The following is a 22,802-nucleotide window of genomic DNA, read 5'->3' as shown; positions in this document are numbered from 1 at the left end:
GAAAGGATGAAATGAAGAAAATGTACCGTTTTTGCCAGTAACTCTGCTGAGCATATGTAAGATTAAAAAAACAAAATCCCTTGGATGATGTACTTAGAAATGTTAAGCAGATTAATACCTTCCTATAGCTTTCCCCCCCCTCTTCTTCTAAAGATACAAATTAACTTTGAGAGGAAAATCAGCATACAGTATACGCCATTATTAGTTGCCTCTGTGCCGGGGTACAGGAGTGAACCGGTGGCAGGAAAGAAATAAACATTCGGAGATGCAGGTGTAAAAACACTGTGGGCCAGGAAACACACAGGGCTCAATCCAGTCAAATACAGGTGCTGTGTGCTCATGTATAAATCCAGAGGAGGGTGAGGGGGTTGGTCACCACATGAAACAAGATATTCTCCATGGTGGTATCCCAGCTATGGAACTCCTTCCCTACCTGTAACTATTCAAATGGCAACTCAAGACCTGTTTGTTCTGACAAGACTTTGGAGCACAATCCGAATGATTTACAATTCGAACCTCCTTTGCATTTGTAAAATGTAATTTGGATGTAATTTAAGGCTGACTTTGTACTGTGCTTTAACTTTTCCCCCCCACGGTGCAGCTTTGTTGTTTTTTTACTATCCTGGCTTCTCGTGAGAGGAAGGGGAAGATAAAAGAAAACAGTAAATAAATAATAATGATAACGACATATCGTGGAGCGCCAGAGGCCTCGGCAGAACTGAAACTGGGTAGATCAAATCCTAAATGGTTCTAATCTATAACTGGGGGCATTTTCACAAAGCTGTCCAGAGGTTTAGGCTGTATTCTTACAAATCCACCCACACACTTTGTTTTCCTGCCTGAGTGAAATTCAGATATTGATTTGTGTTGTTGTTGTTTTTTACCTAAAAGAAATCTTTCCCATTCTTCCTCCCCCCCCCAAAAAAAATAAAGGGTTCAGCTGACACTTCGGCACCAGTGATTGTCCTAAGACATTCAGACCAAATGAAGACTTTGCAGCCCACCAGCCAGTCCAACTCAGTGACAGATTACAAGTTCTCTTGTCCACTGAGGTCGCATGAAACACAAGGTAAGACACATTCAAACACACCAATAAAACCCAACACCCTTTAATGTTGGGAATACCTGTTCTTTGCGAAAGATCCTCGGTCGCAGCAACGGTGGGCAGTGTTCATCAAATTCAACAGAGGGTCATTTACCTTTTAATCTTTTCCCTTGCTTTTCACCCAAAGAATGGAAACCCACCGTGACGGTGGATCTATCCTATCTCTGTCTATCATCTCTACGTTGTTAGTGTTGCTGTGCGTTTTAGGCCTGCTTTCATCATATGAGTGGGTCTCACAGTTGTACCATTGTCTTAAGGATGTAGCTTTAGGATACATTATATCTTGAATGTCATGGATTCTGCTGAGATCCTTCTTAGGGGAGATGTGTGATGACCAGGGAAAGGACCTTTTCGGTGGTGGCTCTGTTTGCGGAGCCCTTTCCCCAGCGGACATACCAAATATTGCGACTTCTCAGCAAAAGGCCTTCTCATTTACAAAGTCTGTTTAGTTTTTTCATCTGATGCATGGCTGCTATATATTCCCCCCCCCTTCCCTCTGTTGTTTACTGTTTTCCCGTTGCTTGTTTTGATGCTTTTATCATGAACCTCCCTAAGAGCTCCGGTTGGAGCTAAAGGGTGGGATATTGCGTGTTATAAATAAATGCACCAACAAACAAAAGCCCTTTGGATTTCATGCATCCTGTAAACACACAACCCCCAGGCCCAGGTACCCTACAATTCAGTAAGCTTATTGATTTAACTTTTGAAAGCAACGAACTCGTATAGTATCCAAGAAAACTCTAAAAAGAAAAGCGTTAACTGGGTGTCAATACGTTTGTTCGTTTCTTGAAGTCTCCCCATCCCTGCAGTATACCATGCTGGTTCTCAGTGTGTGTCTGCTACCTACAGGTTTGTGTGTTTTCTGAATCAGGGCTTGGAGCCCAGGTGAGTAAGGTAAAGGACCCCCAGGCAGTTAAGTCCAGTCAAAGGTGATTATAGGGTTGTGGCACTCATCTTGCTTTCAGGCCAAGGGAACTGGCGTTTGTCAACACACAGCTTTCCAAGTCATGTTGCCAGCAACGGGACACCGTGATGGAAGCCAGAGCGCACGGAAACGCCATTTAACTTCCCGCCACAGCGGGAACTATTTATCTACTTGCACTGGCGTGCTTTCGAACAGGTGGAATAAGATCTGGGACAATGCAGAGAGGAAGATGGGCAGCCGAGACAGAAATGGCAGGAAACCAGCTGGGAGATGGAGTTAAATGAGCTGAGGTCAGAATAACGGTGTGGGATCAGGAGGATGCAGCCACGGTCAAACCAAACGCCTGCAGTTGAAGATGCAGCCCTTTTGCAATGTGCGTAGAAATCAGAAGCAGGGGGGGCCTTGCGTGAAGGGGGGCAGAATCAGGATACTGCATCTGGTTCAGAGAGGGAGGGGCATGCAGAGAAGCAGAAGACCAAGCCAAGAGAAACTGCTGCTCAGGCAAACAACTCTAGGCTGCCTTGGCACTTAGCATTTATACCCAGCAGGTTAGCAGTGACCTAAATGACAGCAGCACCAGATACGCCCAAGATCAAATCTGCAGCAAGATGGCAACAAACATGACTTGCAGCAGTGAGCCCAAAGTGCAGCGTCATCGATTAAAATCTGATGCATCCTCCTGACATCTTGCTGCATATACAGTAATTAAATGTTTTCAACTCGCCGAAACCGCCCCACAAATTTTTGAGTTATACGCAGTGTGTGCGTGTAACAAGTAAGCAAAGCAGTGAGTCGCCGTGCCAGTTTTTTAATAATAAATTTGGCAGAAATTCCCTCTTCTACGCAGGAACAGCTTCCTTCTTTTTCTTTTCCATTTGGCCGCCATTTTTATATTCCACCTTTTTAAAAATCAAAATAGGTTCCAGGGCTGTTCATAGTGATGCAAATGCAAACCAGATAAAACTATCTACCAACATCAGAGCACTAGATAACCCCAACAAATTTAGACAGACCTGCTTTTGGGGGGGGGGACTGTTGTGGTAGTGTAGCGGCTGGAGTGTCAAACTAGTACCTGGAACACCAAGGTACTTAGCTGTGAAGCCCAGTGGGTAATCTTGGACCAGTCACTGTCTCTCGCCTACCTCACAGGGTTGTTGTGAGGAGAAAATGGGGAAGGTGTACCACCTTGAGCTCCATAGGGGAAAGGTGGGAAATAAATGTAATAGCATAAAACATATTAATTATATTACATTATGTTAACTAATATTAATGAGAAGGGATGGAAAAGGAGCAAGAACAAAGGTTGCTGTGGAAGATTTTGACGAAATTCAAGACATCAGTTGCAGAATGTAAGTCCCACTGTGTTCAGTGAGGCTTAATCCCAGGGAAGTGTGTATAAGACCTAAGTCCCCCATATATTGAGTAAATAGTGGGACGTGGGTGGCGCTGTGGTCTAAACCATCGAGCCTCTTGGGCTTGCAATCAGAAGGTCGGCGGTTTGAATCCCCACGGCGGGGTGAACTCCCGATGCTCTGTCCCAGCTCCTGCCAACCTAACAGTTTGAAAGCATGCCAGTGCAATTAGATAAATAGGTACCACTGTGGCAGGAAGGTAAACGGTGTTTCCATGCACTCTGGCTTCCGTCACAGTGTCCCGTTGTGCCAGAAGCAGTTTAGTCATGCTGGCCACATGACCCAGAAAGCTGTCTGTGGATAAACGCCAGCTCCCTCAGCCTGAAAGTGGGACCCAGGTGGCACTGTGGGTTAAACCACAGAGCCTAGGGCTTGCTGATCAGGAGGTCGCTGGTTCGAATCCCCGCGACGGGGTGAGCTCCCATTGCTCGGTCCCAGCTCCTGCCCACCTAGCAGTTTGAAAGCACGTCAAAGTGCAAGTAGATAAATAGGTACCGCTCCGGCGGGAAGGTAAACAGCGTTTCCGTGCACTGCTCTGGTTCGCCAGAAGCGGCTTAGTCATGCTGGCCACATGACCCGGAAGCTGTACGCTGGCTCCCTTGGCCAGTAACGTGAGATGAGCGCCGCAACCCCAGAGTCAGACACGACTGGACCTAATGGTCAGGGGTCCCTTTACCTTTTACCCTCAGCCTGAAAGCAAGATGAACGCCACAGCCCACAGTCACCTCTGACTGGACTTAACCGTCCAGGGGTCCTTCACCTTTTACCTTATTGAGTAAGTCCCCACTTCAAGAATAGAATCTTCTATAAATTATATACCAGGTATTTATATAGTGTGGCCTATATTATACTATATTCATGGAACAAGACTTTTGAGGATGTGTGCTATAAAAGAATTGCATATTAAACAATAAATCTGCTAAATGAAACCACTGCCACCCCAACCCTGTGTAAGAGATGTCACTCTTACACTCCTGACTTCCTCTTTAACGCTGAATAATACCTTTCTCTCTGGGTTGCCCAACAAGATGGTAGATGCACTACCAGAGCAAACTATTGCCCATGCTGAGAGAAAGTGGCAGAATTCTGTCAATGGGGCAAAAAAGAGTCCATTGTAAGCAAATACGAGCTAGCTTTGTGACAGCTCCTGTTTCAAAGGAGCACCAATTATTATCATCATTGTTTTTGATGAAGAAACGGCTACACCATTGACTTGATCTATCAAGGAAATAAGTAGGTGGAGGGAACAAGCATGCGGCCACAGCCTTTCTTGGTAATGTGTTTAAAGCACTTAAGGGAAGCAGTGATTATCAATCACTCTTAAATGAGTAAGTGTTAAAGATATGAACCTGTTGAAGACTAATAGCCTATTCCAGTGCTTTTGAAAGCTCTTCAGCTGGAAATTCAAATGCTTTCACACCCCAGTGATCCTGAATTGCTCCGAGTGCCTGATGTGTAGTTTTGAGCGTACAGTGCTTGAGCTAAAATGAAATGCCAAATGCAGTGCAGTTTATTCTTGGAATAAATTTAGTACATAAGGGTATACAATGGGCAGCCATCTCAACGGGCCATACTTGTAGCCCGATCCTGCACAAGTAAGTAAGGTGACCAGATGGGATAGCTGAGTTGGTAGAGCATGAGACCCTTCATCTCAAGAGTTGTGGGTTCGAGCCCCACGTTGGGCAAATGTTTCCTCCATTTCAGGGGGTTGGACTAGATCAGGGGTCAGCAAACCTTGTGGGGGGGCTGGACTATATTTTGGAGAGAAAAAATGAACGAATTCCTATGCCCCACAAATAACCCAGAGATGCATTTTAAATAAAAGCACACATTCTACTCATGTAAAAACACCAGGCAGGCCCCACAAATAACCCAGAGATGCATTTTAAATAAAAGGACACATTCTACTCATGTAAAAACACACTGATTCCCAGACTGTCCGTGGGCCAGATTTAGAAGGCAATTGAGCCGGATCTGGCCCTGGGGCCTTAGTTTGCCTACCCTTAGACTAGATGACCCTTGTGGCCCCTTCCAACTCTACAATTCTATGATTCTATGAAAAGAGGACAGGGCTCCTGTACCTTTTAATAGCTGTGTAGAAGAGGGAATTTCAGCAGATGAAGCTTGTCATGCAAACCACACGTCCTGGAATTCCCTTTTCTGCACATCTGTTAAAGATACAGGAGTCACACACCCTCTGTTTCATCTGGTCACCTTACAAGAAAGTACATGGGATTGCGGACTCAATTTCACATTTACTCACAGATAATAAAAATAAAATAATAATAATAATTTATTATTTATCCCCCGCCCATCTGGCTGGGTTTCTCCAGCCACTCTGGGCGGCTCCCAACAGATTATTAAAAACACGATAAAACATCAAACATTAAAAACTTCCCTAAATAGGGTTGCCTTCAGATGTCTTCTAAAAATCAGATAGTTGTTTATTTCCTTGACATCTGATGGGAGGCCGTTCCACAGGGCGGGCGCCACTACCAAGTAGGCCCTCTGCCTGGTTCCCTATTACATTTCAGAAGTGATGCATTAAAGACAAAATAAGCCATGATGGTGTCACACATGAAAACATGCTGCTAACTGGGTTATTTTTAACAAATCTCCAACAAATCTTGTAACACGCCTCTCATGGCTTTAAGAACAATATATTTAGTTTTTAAAATGGGCAGTCATTCTGTGGGGAAATATTGCAAAACTATTGTATCACCTGCAGAAGTTTCCCATTCTCCCCAACAGTGCTGGGAACCCTGTTCTCTTTTGCATCTGTCCACCGTGGTGAAAGGAAATGTGTCATTCATGTGCAATGATTAATTGGGACTCGTGACACACACAAAACCACCAAATACCGATTGCAATAAACCTGCAACTCTATCAGTGATGAAATATTGGAGTTTGAATAGTGCAACACCACCAAGGCAAAAACCTGTGGCTTGTGCAGGGCCGTCTCGTCCATTTGGGCTGGTGGCGCAGCGCACCAGGGCGCCGGGCCCCCAGGGGGCATACCGGGCGCCCCCTCCCCAACCCAACCCCACAGGCGGGTGGGCGGGCTCTCGCACGCCGGCGGCACAGCCCCGTCTTCAAGTGCAGCGAGCGGGGGGAAGTAGCGCAGCCCCGCCAACGGCCTCCCCCCCGCCCCCATGGGTGGCCGGGTGCTTGCGCCGCCAGCGCTCTCCCCCAGATGCCCCGGATGCATGGGGGTGCCGGAAGGATCGAGCCCATCGGCATACCGGCCACCCCCCTCCCCAACCCGCCCCAAGGGCGGGCTGTTGGCCGGGCACTCGCGCGCCGGCGGCGCTGCCGCTGCCGCCACTGCCGATCCCGGGTGGGCTGCGAGCCGGCCGCCCTCGCCTCCCGTCCCGGGAGCACTGGAAGGGCACGCAGAGCCCCGCGCCGCTCCAGTGCCACGCCCCTCACCCCTGCTCGCCCACCCCCCCTCCCGAGGGGCGGCAAGCGCGAGAGGGAGGCAGCGGAGAGGCAGTACGCCAGGGGTGCCGGAGGGATCACTGCGCCACGGCGGCCGATCTCCTTAAGACGGCCCTGGGCTTGTGTAAAGCAAATGAGAAGATTGTTGTGTGAAAAGGCCCCCTTTCATTTGAGAAGAAAGCAAAACAGTTCAATATTTCATTTGTAAAAGAGAAGCATCATAAAGGCCTGGTTTTCTTCACTTTGGCTATGATCCTATGGCCACTTACCTGGGAAATCAGGTCCTCCCTCACAGAGGGCACGTGTTGCGGTGTGACCTGGCAACCAGACCCTGTGTTGTGGGTGGAGACCGTTTGGATGGCCACAACACCCTATTGGTTAGGTCCCTCGATGCTTGGTGCAATCTGGCCAATGGGACGCAAGGAAAGGGCATCAAGCGACCTATTTAAGCCCATGCACATGAGCCTGAGCTTCCTCTTGGGGCTAGTGCATTGGAACACCCACCCACCTCTCCTTATATTTAGGGCAAGTGCTTGACCTTGCTATGTCATTGTGTGTCACCTGTCCTGGGACAGGGGCATGGCAGGAATTTTCCCACTTGGCTGATTGGTTGTTCCCACTTGGGTTTCGCCTGCCGTGTAGCAAATCGTCACAACTTTTAAGGTTGCAGATAGGCTCTGGTTCAGGTGATGGGGTGGAAGAACGCTCTAGCCATCCCTATGCGAAATGTATTCCGGTAAAGGAATCCAGGGACTCAATGGTTTGGTCAACCCTGTGAGGGGTTGTGCCCGTGCTTGAGTCCGGGGGGCATCAGGGTGGCTGACTGGCACTCCCGCTTTCAGCTGTCCCTGGTGTTCACCCTTGGCTGACCTACGATAGAGCTATGGGTCAGCGCTGCCTGCAAGGGTGCAGGGAGCTAGTCGAACCAGAGCCTATGCAACCACTCACTTGATTGTAATCAATAAAGTTGTGGCCTAAATTCTGCCAAAAACCAAACCAAATATCTGAGTCATGTGTGAATTTATTTCTAGGGAATGGTTAAAAGGTCTAAACACACAATAGACCAGACCGAACTCAGCGGGGCTTATTTCTGAGTAAACAAATATAGGATTTCACTGTTAGTATCCTGTGCAAAGACTTTGTTCAACTGATACTTTAAAAGGAGACAAGATCTCTAGTTGTCTTCTTCAGTCAGTGGGAGGACTTCAGATTACTCTGAATGTGTTCAGCAGGCGTCAACACTTTGATTGCTTCGGGGATTTATGCAGTGCAATCCTATACATGCCTACTCAGAAGTAAGTCCAGAGTAAAACTTTAATCTCTCTCACCTTCCCATTACATATTATGATCCCTTTTTACAATTTAAAACACGCACACAAAAATTGCTGGAAGTCTGTGCACGCCCTTCATGAAGTTAAACCAAGAAATTCTCAAGGCAAACACAAATCAATGGAAACAAAAACCACTTTAAGCTTCCTGGGTAAAAAAAGACGAAGTCTGGAGAGAAGCCCCTTGTCCATTTCATCTCAGCAGCAAGTCCAGCGGAAGCCTCAAGGCAAAGTCTCAAGGTTTATTATTATTATTATCATTCACTTTAGCTCTTTTGTGACCGAAGGATTAGCAGCTGTAACACACCAAAAACAGAAATACTTTTCTTGTAGCATTCCATAAAAGGGCTGCTGAAAACACAGCCCTCTCCACTTTGTGGATAAGTTGTCTTTTGTGTTGCTACACGACTTGCCCAAAAGGGGGGGGAACCTCTTCAATTTTCATATGATTCACCTAGCTGATCAACAAAAGATTGTTGCCCACCACCAAACATTCACATTCCAACTACAAGAACACAGCTCTGTTTCCAAAAGCTGTTCGACTGGTGAGGGTAGCTGATGAGTCTCAAAGCCGTGGTGAGCTGGGAACTTGCCCTGCATGCAAAGACGGGATCCGGTGGATTGAGCAGACAAAACCAAGAGTGGGTCCAATGGTCAAGAAGGTAGTTTCTGCACGTGTTGTAGAGAGAGGGGAAGGGCAGGTGGGGCTCCTCAACCAAGTTAAGTAGACCACCTAGGAGGAAAACTCTGATCCTAAACCTCTGCTGCCTTGTGGGATATCTTCAGGAGAACAAAGGGCTAGGGAGTCAACGACACAAATCAAGAGTGGAGTCCCTAAGACGGTTGGATGGCGCCTTTTACGCCTCCTTCCGGTCACTCCTGCAGCCAAGCTGGTGCCAAATGTATTTCTCTGCTTTCCTTTGGACCACATCAGTGAGGCTAAGAGTCTTGTCATCTGGGCAGCCCAGAGCCTCTATATACACCGCCAAAGTTTGTGACCCAGGGAGGTCACTTAGGTGCTGCTTGACACAGTGGTTTGACTTCACTGTCAGAGGTGCATGCCAGCCATTGTCTGTTAAGAGACAATGCCAACAACACCGTGTGCATAACCGATTTTTAGGTCTAGGGGCTGTGGGTTTCATTTCAGACTGGTTATGTGTACTACTTTTCAGGGGAAATGTCCGGTTATCAGTATTGATAAGAACTGGTTGATGCCTGAATCCTTTGGTGAGGATTCAAAGATGGGAAATCAGAATGAGGTGTACAGTCTATGCAGAACTACGTGACTTAGACTGAACCGTTTCTACAGAAAATTCACATCTTTCCCCATAGCTACAGAAGAGTCACAGTGCAATCTCCTTCTCCTCACCTCCCCCTGCTTTTCACATTTCGTGGTTATCACTCTGTCACAGATATTTAACTTTATATCAGGGTGCTTCGGGAAACCTAAGCAGCTATTCGTGCCTTTCATCTCTAGTCACCTGGATTCCCAAATTCATGTCAAAACAAGGGGCGAGAGGTTGGGTATTGTGAGGATCCGGCTAATAACTTGACAGATAGGTTGATTCCTTCAGGCATAACTGATTATGATCCATTAGCATCAGAGTGGATTCCCCCCCCCCAAGTCAAATTTGAGCCACTTAACCCCCCAACATAATTGGATGGTTTTAAATGTTTTTGAAAGGCAAGATATAAATAAATGAAGGACAAAGATAGAACTATCTTGAATGGCAGCTTTGTTATTGTTACGTTACATAATGTTGCATACATACACTACACAACACTATTTGTGTAGTATTTGCATATCATCATTGCCTACTTCACACACAAAAAAATCCCTTTTGGTCTTCTAGTGATGGTAAAACATGCAGAAATATAAATGAACCTTGGGGTTTGGGGTGGAGAGTAGGTGAAAGCATTGTGCTTTCTAATATTAGATTTAATTATCGTGGACTTAAAAAAGAAAGACTGAAAGGTTCAGAAAGACTTGCGCAGCAATTATGCATAAAACAGTGTAGCAAAGAAATGCTTTTTTCACATTTGAAATCAATGTAGCAAGCAATTGGTTGCTAAACGGTTTCCAGTCTTTGTGGGGTTCCCCCCCCACCACCACCACTCTCTCTCATTTTCTATCCCTGACATGGAGCCTTTGACTAAGTACTTCTTTTTCTTTACCACGTCTTTGTTGATGGGCTAAGCTTTTTATCGTGCTGTACCTCGCTGTGCTGTTATTATTGCTCAAAGTTTTCCTAAATATCCTCTGTGAATCCCTCTGACAGCTTTTTCTGGCAGTGCTTAGCTACTGCTGTGTGAGTACTCCAAAACAGCTGCATGTGTCTCTTGACGGTCCCCTCACTGAAATATTCTACCTCCCCAATTAATTTCTCTTCACTTCTCTCTTTTAGCTTGCTTAAGCTTGTGTATCGCTGCAGAAATTATTAAAATTGCAGGGTGGTTTTTATCTGTGCTCTCTTTGTCTGCCAAGTCACCTCAGATCTGAGCTTCCTTTAATCATGCTCCTTTATGATTAGAGATAAGAGACTGGCGTTTTCGTATTTGTCTCCCAATCTTCCATTTGTAGAATATTTTCTCTTTATGTTCTCTTAAAGCCAACAAATGCAGCTGCTTGGTTCAAATCACTGTACAGATTTATATACAGTATTTATAAATTTGGAGGGTGCCTAAGATACACATGATTGACTTTTGTGGCAAACTAAAAGGACAGGTAGAAGTCCCTGGAACAAGGTGGAGAGTCGTAATTAAAGGCAGGATTTGGCTAGGCAAAGACCACTCCTCAAAACATTTAGCCAAACTAGATCGGCTACACAAACACACAAATGCACGCAGCTGTTTCCTGTTGATACTGCCAGAGGCTATGGGCAAGGTGTGGTGGAAAAAAACACCACCCTTATATAGATGAACATGGGATTTGCAAACTTGTAGCCTTCAGGCTACAGGAAGTGCGTTTGGGACCAAATTTCTGCGTTTATTTTAGTTATTTATTCCGCAAAATTTGTATACCACTTTGTAAAAAAAAAACCATTGAAGAAGTTTACGAAAAGAATAAATGAACAACATTATCTATAAAAACAGTTTAAAACAGCTATTTAAAACATTCAAGTGATAATTAAAACCAGCAAAAAGCTAAAAACAGATTAAAATACATGTGAATGCCTTGTAACGAAATGGATCTAAGTTAAGGGATTTTCAGAAACCCATGGTGTGTTATGAGTTAATGGGCACCCCAGTTTGAGTGGCAGGACATTCCGCTCTTTAAAAGGAGGGAGCAGCCGTTAGAGAGGAAGAGTGGTGACTGGAAGAAGGAACACCTGATTAGAAATTCACTTAGTAACAAGGGGAGAGTGTGAAGAGGAGGTTCGTCGCATGCCTCATATATCTGTAGATACACACTCTACATATCTGGGTAGGCTTGTCTTAACAAAAATGTATTTATCAAATTTTGCATACCACCTAATAAAACCTCCAAGGTGTTTCCACTAATACATAAGGAGGTTTTTGCAAGTCCTGTGTTCCCAAAGCAAATTTGTGGCATATTCTGAGCTATTGGGCACACCTTTATTCCGAGCTATTATGCATGTTGCCAACCTTACTCTCAGCTGTCCTGAATTAATTGCTATATAGAATTTCACTCGTCGGTGAATCTATAATCACACGCAGCTGTGAAAAAGAATGATAATAGCCCATTGATGGCCTGGCCTACGTTGAGAGTTGTGCGTTGCTAGAAGACGGCACCTGTATAGATAATATATTAAATGTATTATGAAAGGTAATTAATCTTTATAAAATTATAATGCAGTAAAGATTCTGCAAACCCAGTCCTGAATTATCTGCTTCACAATTACTAACAATATTTCATAAATCAATGCAAAGGGCATGATCATTCCTTGAGCCAAACTTTTTTTAAAAAAGCCAGAGGGAGAGGGCAGTCAAACTAGTGTACACTGCAGTGGAGCAGTGTAAGCATCACATGAGAACAGAGCTAACAGGTTGTCTAGCTTAGCCCTAAGAGCTCACATGTCACAGCGGAGTAGCTTATTGCACAGGCTTCCTCAACCTCGGCCCTCCAGATGTTTTCAGACTACAGTTCCAATCATCCCTGACTACTGGTCCTGCTAGCTAGGGATCATGGGAGTTGTAGGCCAAAAACATCTAGAGGGTCAAGGTTGAGGAAACCTGTTATTGCACCTGTGTTTATGATATATGTCTCATCCCAGCATCTGAGTGGAAGCTTGGTTGAACATTGAGAAAGAGAGGGAAGGGCAAGCAAGCTGTGTTTCAGATCACCCCCTCCCTTGATATCCATGTTCAAATATATCAAAGGATGTCATATAGAGGAGGGTGAAAGGTTGTTTTCTGCTGCTCCAGAGAAGCGGACACGGGGCAATGGATTCAAACTACAAGAAAGAAGATTCCACCTAAACATTAGGAAGAACTTCCTGACAGTGAGAGCTGTTCGACAGTGGAATTTGCTGCCAAGGAGTGTGGTGGAGTCTCCTTCTTTGGAGGTCTTGAAGCGGAGGCTTGACAGCCACCTGTCAGGAATGCTTTGATGGTGTTTCCTGCTTGGCAGGGGGTTGGACTGGATGGCCCTTGTGGTCTCTTCCACCTCTATGATTCTATGATTATATACGTTCAGGTGCTTGGTGAAGACGTGGTTTTATAGAAAGACTTTCAACAGATTACCGGTAAAGTACCTTACATAGGTTGTGTTTCGCAGGATTCGTTAATTTCTGGTGTTCTGTTGTATTCAGGGCCGGATTTAGGTTTGATGAGGCCCTAAGCTACTGAAGGTAATGGGGCCCTTTATATGCCCAGCTGTCCTTTGCCAACAACAAAATCCTTGCTGTTTTTTTGTGTTGAATATATGCTATATGGTAATTTATGGACCTAATAGGTATCTAAAGCCATTTGCACATAACAAAATATGTATTTTATCAAAATAATTGTTGAACTGAAATACAATTAAGAAGAAGTATATTAATAGTGAAATTTACTATTTCCCAACCCTACTTTACTGTTCCCAACCCTAATCCTGCGGAAAGCCATCTAATTAGATTTTAATTCGATCCTGACTTGTTTTTAGGAGGTAATTTAATTATTGTTTGATTTTATACCAATGTTATATATTTGATGTTAGCCGCCCTGAGCCCAGTCTCGGCCGGGGAGGGCGGGATACAAATATAGTCATACCTCGAGTTGCATTTGCTTCATGTTGCGTTTCTTCAGTTTACGAACGCAGCAAACCCGGAAGTGTTTACTTCCTGGTTCGCCGCTTCGCGCATGCGCAGGAACGCTCTTATCGCGTCATGCGCAGAAGCGGCGCTCTACTTACAGACTTTTCGGGGTGCGTATGGCACTCCAGAACGGATCGCGTCCATAAGTAGAGGTACCACTGTAAAAGATTATTCTTATTCTTATTCTTATTATTTATTAAATAGTTATTAAGCTCTAAGTGTATGTAGGTTTTATTTTATTTGTTTTGTATCTTATATTTTGGAAATGTACACCCAGGTGTTTTTTTTTTTCCTTTACGTTTTTTGGGGGCCCCCAAGAGAGTGGGGCCCTAAGCTATAGCCTGTTTAGCTTATACGTCAATCCGGCACTGATTGTATTGTGTTTAGTTTGGAATGCTGATTGGTTTATGTCATGTTAGTTTCCTTGAGTTTCCTTAGGGGAAATAAGGTGGGGTAGAATTTTTAAAAAATAAAATAAAAAGGACATAGCAATTCTTTTGCAGAAGATTCCCTGGGATATTATAAAGGATAGCGTTCCTTTCATTGCTGTAGATCATTGGGGATTGCAGAGCTTTTCCCCATCCTATGAGGGTCTGGCTTCCCCCTTTAGGGCAGCATTGGATTCAAAAGACAGCAATAAGTCATCCTCTGTTTCTCTTTGTTCTAGCCTGTGATTATAGGAGCCAGATCCTAGGGGCCAAGGTCCCTTCAACCCCCCCCCCCCATAAAAAAATTGAGGGGGCTGGGAACCCCCAAAGCTGATGGGCATTGCCATTCAAATGGTGTGTGTGTGCTGCATCATGTGATCAGTTATGTGGGGCAGGACTTACCTGCCTCCTCCCCAAATATTTTATCCAGGTTGGCACCCCTGCCTGTCATCCCCAGCTCACTTGGAGGTCTCTCCTCCTCCTCCTCCTCCTCCTTGCTGCTGGCTCCAAGGACGTCTCCCCACCCCCACCCCCAGCCTACATCGTTCAAAGTTGAAACCCTAAACCTGGCCTTTTTCTCTGTGTCCATTAGCACCCAGAAGGGACCCCCATACAGCAGCGGAGCAAGCCTATCGGGCGCCTGGGGTACCTGAGGGGGAGGCGGCTGGCGGACCGTTTGAAGCAGTGTGGAGCCTGTGGGTGTCCAAGCCACCGCGTCACTCCCAGGAGAGACATGTGGCTCGGGCATGCTGCAGGCCCCGCAGTGAGTGCCGCCTGGCATTTTGTCACCCCCCCCCCCTCAGTGGTGACACCCGGGGCGTACCGCCCCAACCGCACAACCCTTCCTCCACCCCTGCCCCTGTAACCTAAGAAACCTCTGTCAACAGGCAAGGGGTCTTCTGACCTGGCACCGGAGTAGCGATCCCCGCCGGCCCGAAGTTGTTTTGGGAACAGCTTTTCTTGGGAGATAGCACTATCAGAGCAGGGCAACCAGGACAGACAGTGGCTCCAGCACCATGCAGCCCTCATGCCACCCTGCAGCCCCCATGAAACCTGATGTGCCCTGCCCCCCTGCCTTCCTATGCTACTGTGCCCTGGTGATGGTTTCCATTTATGGGCCATTTATTCAGTTTTATTCCTTAGTGTCTTGTGCTCAGCTGGCCCTGCCAGGCTAGCCGGGTTCAATTGCATAAGCTAAACCCAGATATTTCCATGTTTGACACAGTGTAATCAAACCCTGGGAGCGGGTGGCGCTGTGGTCTAAACCACTGAGCCTCTTGGGCTTGCCGATCAAAAGATCAGCAGTTCAACTCCCCGCGACGGAGTGAGCTCCCATTGATCTGTCCCAGCTCCTGCCAACCTAGCAGTTTGAAAGCACAACAGTGCAAGTAGATAAATAGGTACCACTGTGGCAGGAAGGTATACGGCGTTTCTGTGCGCTCTGGCTTCCAACACGGTGTCCCATTGCACCAGAAGTGGTTTAGTCATGTTGGCCACATGACCCAGAAAGCTGCCTGTGGACAAATGCTGGCTCCCTCAGCCTGAAAGCAAGATGAGCGCCACAACCCCATAGTCGCCTTTACCTTAACCATCCAGGGGTCCTATACCTTTACCTTTTACTTTAATCAAACCCTACTTAATTCTTCACTTTTACTAAATCCAAGAATTATGGGGAGGACCTGGCACAAACTCATAACACATTTAGGGGGATTTAGCTCCCCACCTCCATACTCCTAACAATATCCTGCTAGTTATTTGTGTACTGTAGATGAGTCGTCTGAATGCTTGGCTATCTGGGTTCTCTGTGAAACTCTGGAATTTTAACAATTCAGATATTTTCCTGTAGCCCAAGGCAATAATGGATGTGGTAAGCAAATATTGCTTTAAAGAGGACGCCTCCTGATTTACATTTTTAAAAAGTACTAAGATCAAAAGTAATGAGAATTTAATCCATATGGCATATAAAAGATAAATAGGAATATTAATACTGTATCAAATACTAATTAAAGGAAATACACGTTCCATTAAAAAAAGTCTTGCACAGATAATACAAATAAGTTGATTAAAATCTTAACATCTGGTTTTTTTTACAAAAATGCATGCTACTTGTTGAGAGTTTTACAGAATTAACAAATTTAATCCGAAACAGAAGTTTGGATCTCAAACAGTACCCAAACCACAGTACATTATAAAGTATTAATAATATAAGTTAAACTGATGTAAAAAAAATTAGTCAGTTGCTGTACCCTTGCTAGGATACTAGCAAGGGTACAGCAACTGAGATCCAGCTCCAAGGGCCTTCTAGCAGTTCCCTCACTGCGAGAAGCAAAGCTACAGGGAACCAGGCAGAGGGCCTTCTTGGTAGTGGCGCCCGCCCTGTGGAACGCCCTCCCTTCAGATGTCAAAGAGATAGACAAATACCAGACATATAGAGGACATCTGAAGGCAGCCCTGTTTAGGGAAGCTTTTAATGTGTGATATTTTAATGTATTTGGTTTGGGGGTTTTTTGGAAGCCGCCCAGAGTGGCTGGAGAAATCCAGCCAGATGGGCGGGGTACAAATAATAATAATACTAATTATTATTATTATTATTATTATTAATATTAATATTATTTCCTCCCTCCCCCCACTTTAGGTTGATTCTCCCATCCCACCCACCACGCACTTCAAGCTGCCTCTTAACCTCTTCCCATTCAACTTTCATTTAACACCTTTTTGTGAATTGTGGCATGCACATTGCGTATCGCAGTTAACATAGTTCTGGTCTGCACATGCAGCAGAAGGAGGTGCCAGAAAAATGAAGCAGTAGAGTGGACTGTGCCGTTGAGGGTGCAACACACAACGTGTCAGGCTGTATGTTATCATACGAATTCTATTTTAAAATTGTTATTTAAATCTTTTTTAAATGCAGTTCAACATGTCATATCAAAATATGTGGTTCTGTAGGCCAACTTATCATATAAACAAAACATAATATAAGGAGAATGGCACATGCAGAAAATAAGACAAGGATTCCAGAATAATTCCTTGTTTCACCCAACCGGGCTTCTTCTAAGTCTTTTGTCTGAAACCTGCATACAAAGAATGCTAGAATTCTTAAAAGCATCTTCACGTGGAACATTACAAGATTGATACAAGAATTACACATCGTGGATATTGCTAACATAAGAACGGAATAGATTGTATTTCCTGGTCAATCTGCTGGACTCCAATTTCTCATAATATGTTTTGTTCAAAACATGGCAACCCTACAGTGTGGTGTAGTGGTTAAGAGCGGTAGACTCAAAATCTGGTGAACTGGGTTTGCTTCCCCGCTCCTCCACATGCAGCTGCTGGGTGACCTTGGGCTAGTCACACTTCTTTGAAGTCTCTCAGCCCCACTCACATCACAGAGTGTTTGTTGTGGGGGAGGAAGGGAAAGGAGAATGTTAGGAGCTTTGAGACTCCTTAGGGTAGTGATAATGCGGGATATCAAATCCAAACTCTTCTTCTACAAATGTAAAAGGACCCGAAGCTCCCAGTCCTCCAAGAGGTCTTCTCCTACCCTCCCCAGAAGCTGGTCTCATATTCTAGAGAGTGCACCTATGCAGGGGCGTTCCTAGCCCCTTGGCTGCCCGGGGCGGGAAGCCAAGGGGCACCCCTGGGGGGCGGGGCATCGTGGCGCGTGCGTGCGTCATGACGTCATGACGCACACGCGCGCGGCGACGGCCCGGCATCCCCGGGGGCGGGGCATTGCTGCGTGTGCGTCATGACGCGCGCGCAGCGACGCCCCCGCCCCTGGGGTATGCCGGGCGGGGGCTAGGGGGCATCGGCGGGCTACAAAGAGCCCCGAAGCCGCTGCCATAGCGCAAAGGGCTGCCAGGCTGCGGCTTCGGAGCTCTTTGCAGCCCACCGAGGCTCCAGAAGCGGCGGCCCGGCATCCCAGGGGGCGGGGCATCGCTGCGTGTGCGTCATGACGCGCACGCGCGCAGCGACACCCCCACCCCTGGGGTATGCCGGGCGGGGGCTTGGGGGCATCGGCGGGCTACAAAGAGCCCCGAAGCCGCTGCCATAGCGCAAAGGGCTGCCAGGCTGCGGCTTCGGAGCTTTTTGCAGCCCACCGAAGCTCCGGAAGCGGCGGCCCGGCATCCCAGGGGGCGGGGCATCGCTGCGTGTGCATCATGACGCACGCACGCGCAGCGACGCCCCCGCCCCTGGGGTATGCCGGGCCGCCACTTCGGGAGCCTCGTCCGTGCAGCGCTGCTGCTCCCGGGGTGACGGAGGGAGCGGCGGCGCATGGGAGTGGTGGGACGCGCCGCCGCTCCCTCCGTCACCCCGGGAGCAGCAGCACCGCACACACCCGCCTAGGGGCGGCACGAGGGGCGGCCCGCCCCCACCGCCCCCACCCTACGACGCCCCTGCACCTATGTCCTGTTCCCTGTTATCCCTGGGGTATAAAAGCCTGGTCTAGGAGTTAGGGCAGCCCCAACTGCTGGAGGAGCAATTAGAATATCCCTGCCTAAATGCTCCAGGAATGTCCTCTGGGAAGCAAATTTCTGTTCTCAGATTCTTCCAGAGGGCATTCCTAATCCTGAAATTTCCTCAGGAAGACTTATCACAATAGAAATCAATGGTAAGAAAAATTCTCTTGGGGTTTTTCCTTCCTTTTCGTCGGTACAGACAGGGTGATGCTTAATATTGCTATGTTCATTTTCCCCTTTTCTTTTCGTATGAAACATATATATATATATATATATATATATATATATATATATATATATATATATATATTCATTCTCCAGCTGGAAAAAATTAAAACAGAGACACTTCATCAAATCTTTGCTCCAGTCCTGAAGCAATTCTGAAATGTTGACTGAAGCAATCTAACTGCCCTGGAGCACTTTTACAACATCAAACATTTTAATGAAAATGTTTTCTTCAAACCCTAGAGCATTTCCAAATATTAAATGTAGAAAAGGGATGATTTTCTCTCCAGCCCCAAAGCTATTCTAAAATATCCAGTTCTAAGTTGAGGGGTAGTGAGTGAGTGAGTGAGTGTGTGTGTGTTGTAGATGTAGACATACACACATATGCGTATTAGTGTGCGTAAGCAATATGACTATAAACTACAGTAGAACTGTAGTAAGCATGGGTCACTCAGTGTCCATCTGAACACTGCTTGACGAGTGAAGATGTTACACAGTGAAGACTGTCTGACAGAATTTGGAATGCTTTGTCTCAAGAAAAACAAATGTTTCAATGTAAGGTACTGAAAGTCTGCTGGGAATTCAACTGGAAATACTTTTCTCCATCCTGACAGTCTGTGGAGAAAGTTTGGCTATTGTGATGACAGATCTCTTTGCACTGGCAAGCGGCAAGTTGTCTGAGAGGAGCAGTTTCACAACATCTCCTTTCCCCCCACCCCCATGCTTGCTATTTATTCAGAAATGCACAACCACCAACATGTGAGAAGGCTAGGCCTTTTCTCCTGTCGCATTTCTGCTTACATCAGCAAAACAGCAGTCTCTCTGCCTTCCTTCGGTATTCCGGCGAGAAACTCAACGTAAAACAAAACAAAAAAAATGGAGGGAAGTATTATTTACCATGCTTTGTGCATCCCCTTTTCTGCATGGTTGGAAACACCATACCTAGCACGATGGGTCAAAACACAGAATATGGAAATCCACCAGGAGTGAATGCAATCGTGGCAGTTTGGCCCCGACCACACACTCAAGACCTGTAGTAGCCATATTTGCTGTCTGTCCACTCTCTGGTTACTGGATTTTAGGGAACGCATGGGTCTCCATTAAGGTCTTGGCTTGGGACCTGGGAACTGTGAGCAGAAGTAGGCTTGTACCATAGGATTACCCCAGCCCCTGGTAAAAAGCAAAAAGGTAAATGACCTCTAGACGGTTAAGTCCAGCCAAAGGCAACTATAGGGTTATGGCACTCATCTTACTTTCAGGCTGAGGGAGCCTGCATTTGTCCACAGACAGCTTTCCGGGTCATGTGGCCAGCATGACTAAACCGCTTCTGGTGCAATGGAACACCGTGACGGAAACCAGAGCTCACGGAAATGCCGTTCACCTTCCCGCCTCAGCGGTACCTATTTATCTACTTGCACTGGCGTGCTTTCGAACTGCTAGGTTGGCAGAAGCTGGGACAGAGCAATGGGAGCTCACTCTGTCATGGGGATTTGATCCACTAACCTTCTGATCAGCCAGCCCAAGAGGCTCAGTGATTTAGACCTCAGCACCACCCACATCCTAGTCCCAGCCCCTGCAACCCCTGCCCTCTCATGCAGGTACCTCTATCTGGTTAGGGTTATTTCTCCCTCTCTCAGAAGAGGAAGGACAGGAAAGTGACTTTCTGGGACCTTCCTCCCACAGTTCAAATGAGCCAAGTCATTGTATATTGAATTATATTAGGATAGTTACCTTCCAGAAACGTCTATGCTACATTATATATACACAATATATTGAGGGTACAGTGGATGCTCGGGTTGCGAATGTGATCCATGCGGGAGGCACGTTCGCAACCCGCAGCACCGCGTCTGTGCACGTGCGGGCCATGATTTGGCGTGTCTGCACATACGCAAAGCGCAATTTAGTGTTTCTGCACATGCGCACGCCAAAACCCGGAAGTAACCTGTTCCAGTACTTCTGGGTTCGGTGCAGAGCGCAACCCAAAAAAAACGTAAACTGCAGTGATTGCAACCCAAGGTATGACTGTATTGTGCAACATTCTCTCTTCTCCTTGTAGAGGAGTCTAGCACAAGTGGCTGGGGCCGGCCTCAACATGCAGCAACATGAAGCAGAGGCTTTGGGCAGCAGATTCTGCAGAGAACATCCTTTCCCAGCATCTTATCTCAGTTTCTTTGTGCCATTCAAAATGCAGAATTTTTATGCTTTGGTGTCTAATAGTGGCACTAAAGAGAAGCTTTGCACTTCGGTCTGCTTGTTTTATTTGTTTCTTTGTTTGAAGGTGCTGTAATAAAAGAGTAGTGATAAACAAAAAAATGCTATTTAAAATAATAATAAATAATATGAAGTATGCAACAAATGCTGCAAATTAAAAACAACAAAACTAAAAGATGTAAGCATAGTTGTAGCTCAGCATTTTCCCAGACCAGGAAGTGGGAGGATAAATGTTTCCCATTTTATTCTCACAAGAACCCTGCGAGGTAGGTTTAGGCTGAGATATAGGCTCAGTGAGTTGTGTGGCTTCTTTGCACACTGACTCCTTTGGAGGTCTTTAAGCAGAGGCTTGACAGCCATCTGTCAGGAATGCTTTGGTGGTGTTTCCTGCTTGGCAGGGGGTTGGACTGGATGGCCCTTGTGGTCTCTTCCAACTCTATGATTCTATGACTCTGCTAGGTTTCTTTGAGTTCTAACCATAAGTTACTCATCTGTTCGTTGCTTCCATATTTTTGAGGAAGGAAGGAAGGAAGGAAGGAAGGAAGGAAGGAAGGAAGGAAGGAAGGAAGGAAGGAAGCAAGCTGAGGACTTGCAAGCTAGTGGCCACGGGCAGTTGAAATGTAAACAATAAAGTTGTGACTCCAGCCTTCTTAACTGAGGACACAGCAATCTGGCCTGACAAGAGAGTCGTTTTCTTCACAGGAAAGTGTCACCACTGAAAGAATCTGAACAATAGTGTACTTAGTCACTGAGACCTTTCCAAAGTTAGGTATACAAGCGGTAGTTACTTAACTACAGCTGCCTTGACAAATTGTATCACCATCATCTTCTCGACTGCCGGCTCTCAGTTTCCAGAGTTGCTGCCTTTTAAAACAAAAACCAAAACCATTATTATCCTTTCTTTAAGAAGCTTTCTTTCCCAGGTAATCTTTCAGCCTACCATTTCTGGCTTAATCTACCTGTGATTTATACTTTTAAAGGGCACCCCTCGAGATTGTGGAACAGTTTTTGAAAACAAAGCAGCGTGCCTTCCCTGCTTCCAGGGCAGCCAGAACAGATTTCAATAACTGGTTCCCTTTCTACAGGGCTGGCCGCGTAGGATCAGCATGAGAAAACCAACCTCTGAGGAAACGAGTGTAGCACTCAAAGGAGAAACAAAATCCTCAAGCATTCTTCAACCTTCAAGTCAGCGCATACATGGGTTACGTGATTTTTTTATTTGCTGTGTGCATTTGGCAATTATTTAACAGTGTGAGCTAGTGGGTTTAATGATCTCCCTGTCATTTATGCATAACTTTTATTAATTACGCCAGTGGGAATGAATGGTGGCGAGAAATAAAGCCAGATGTGTATTCCATATTCTTCTCAACGAGTAAACTATTGAATGCTGTGAAATGCTTTTGCTTTTTTTTTTTAACAAGAAACTTTACACGGGATATTTAACCCTTCATTCCTTCCTAAGCCATGTATAGGATGGAATAGTTTTATCCCCTATGCATTCTGCTTGTTAACCAGATATGCAGAGGACAGTGGCGGAGGAAGCCGCTTGTGGCGGCGCGCACTGTGGGGCCTCCGGAGTCTGCCTGCCTCCTCCCACTCAGCCACCTACAGCTGGGGAGGAGCAGCAGGCAGACCGTTTGGTCAGTGCGGAGCCTGTGCACGCCCAAGCCACTGCGTCTCTCCCAGGAGAGATGTGTGGCTCGGGTGAGCTGCAGATCCCGCGGTTAGTGCCACCCGGAATTTTGTCACCCCCCTCAGTGGTGACACACGGGACGCACCGCACCCCCGTTCCTCCACCCCTGACAGAGGATGCAGGGATAGGCCATCATGTTGCACTGAGGGCATTTATAACTGGTCATTGGAAAGTGAGTCCATCTTTTATGAAAGCAGTCCTGTTTAGGGAAGTTTTTAATGACTAGGGTTTTAATGTATTTTTTATCTTTGTTGGAAGCCGCCCACAGTGGCTGGGGAAATCCAGCCAGATGGGCGGGGTATAAATAAATTATTATTATTAT

The 22,802-nt window shown here is 46.1% G+C and overlaps 1 protein-coding gene across 1 annotated transcript in view; it reads left to right on the top strand.

Annotated features, from left to right (window-relative positions):
* The window catches only part of MYO3B (myosin IIIB), a 222,882-nt gene that overhangs the window by 182,249 nt on the left and 17,831 nt on the right, over window positions 1-22,802 (top strand). The window contains 1 exon segment of the mRNA XM_033168350.1: window positions 934-1,069. Coding sequence (XP_033024241.1) covers window positions 934-1,069 — 136 coding nt within the window.

The sequence above is a fragment of the Lacerta agilis genome, chromosome 1 (genome assembly GCF_009819535.1).
Source record: "Lacerta agilis isolate rLacAgi1 chromosome 1, rLacAgi1.pri, whole genome shotgun sequence".
Lineage (NCBI taxonomy): Eukaryota > Metazoa > Chordata > Lepidosauria > Squamata > Lacertidae > Lacerta > Lacerta agilis.
Note: the sequence above shows the minus strand (reverse complement) of the source record. Positions and strands in the feature narration are given on the sequence as shown.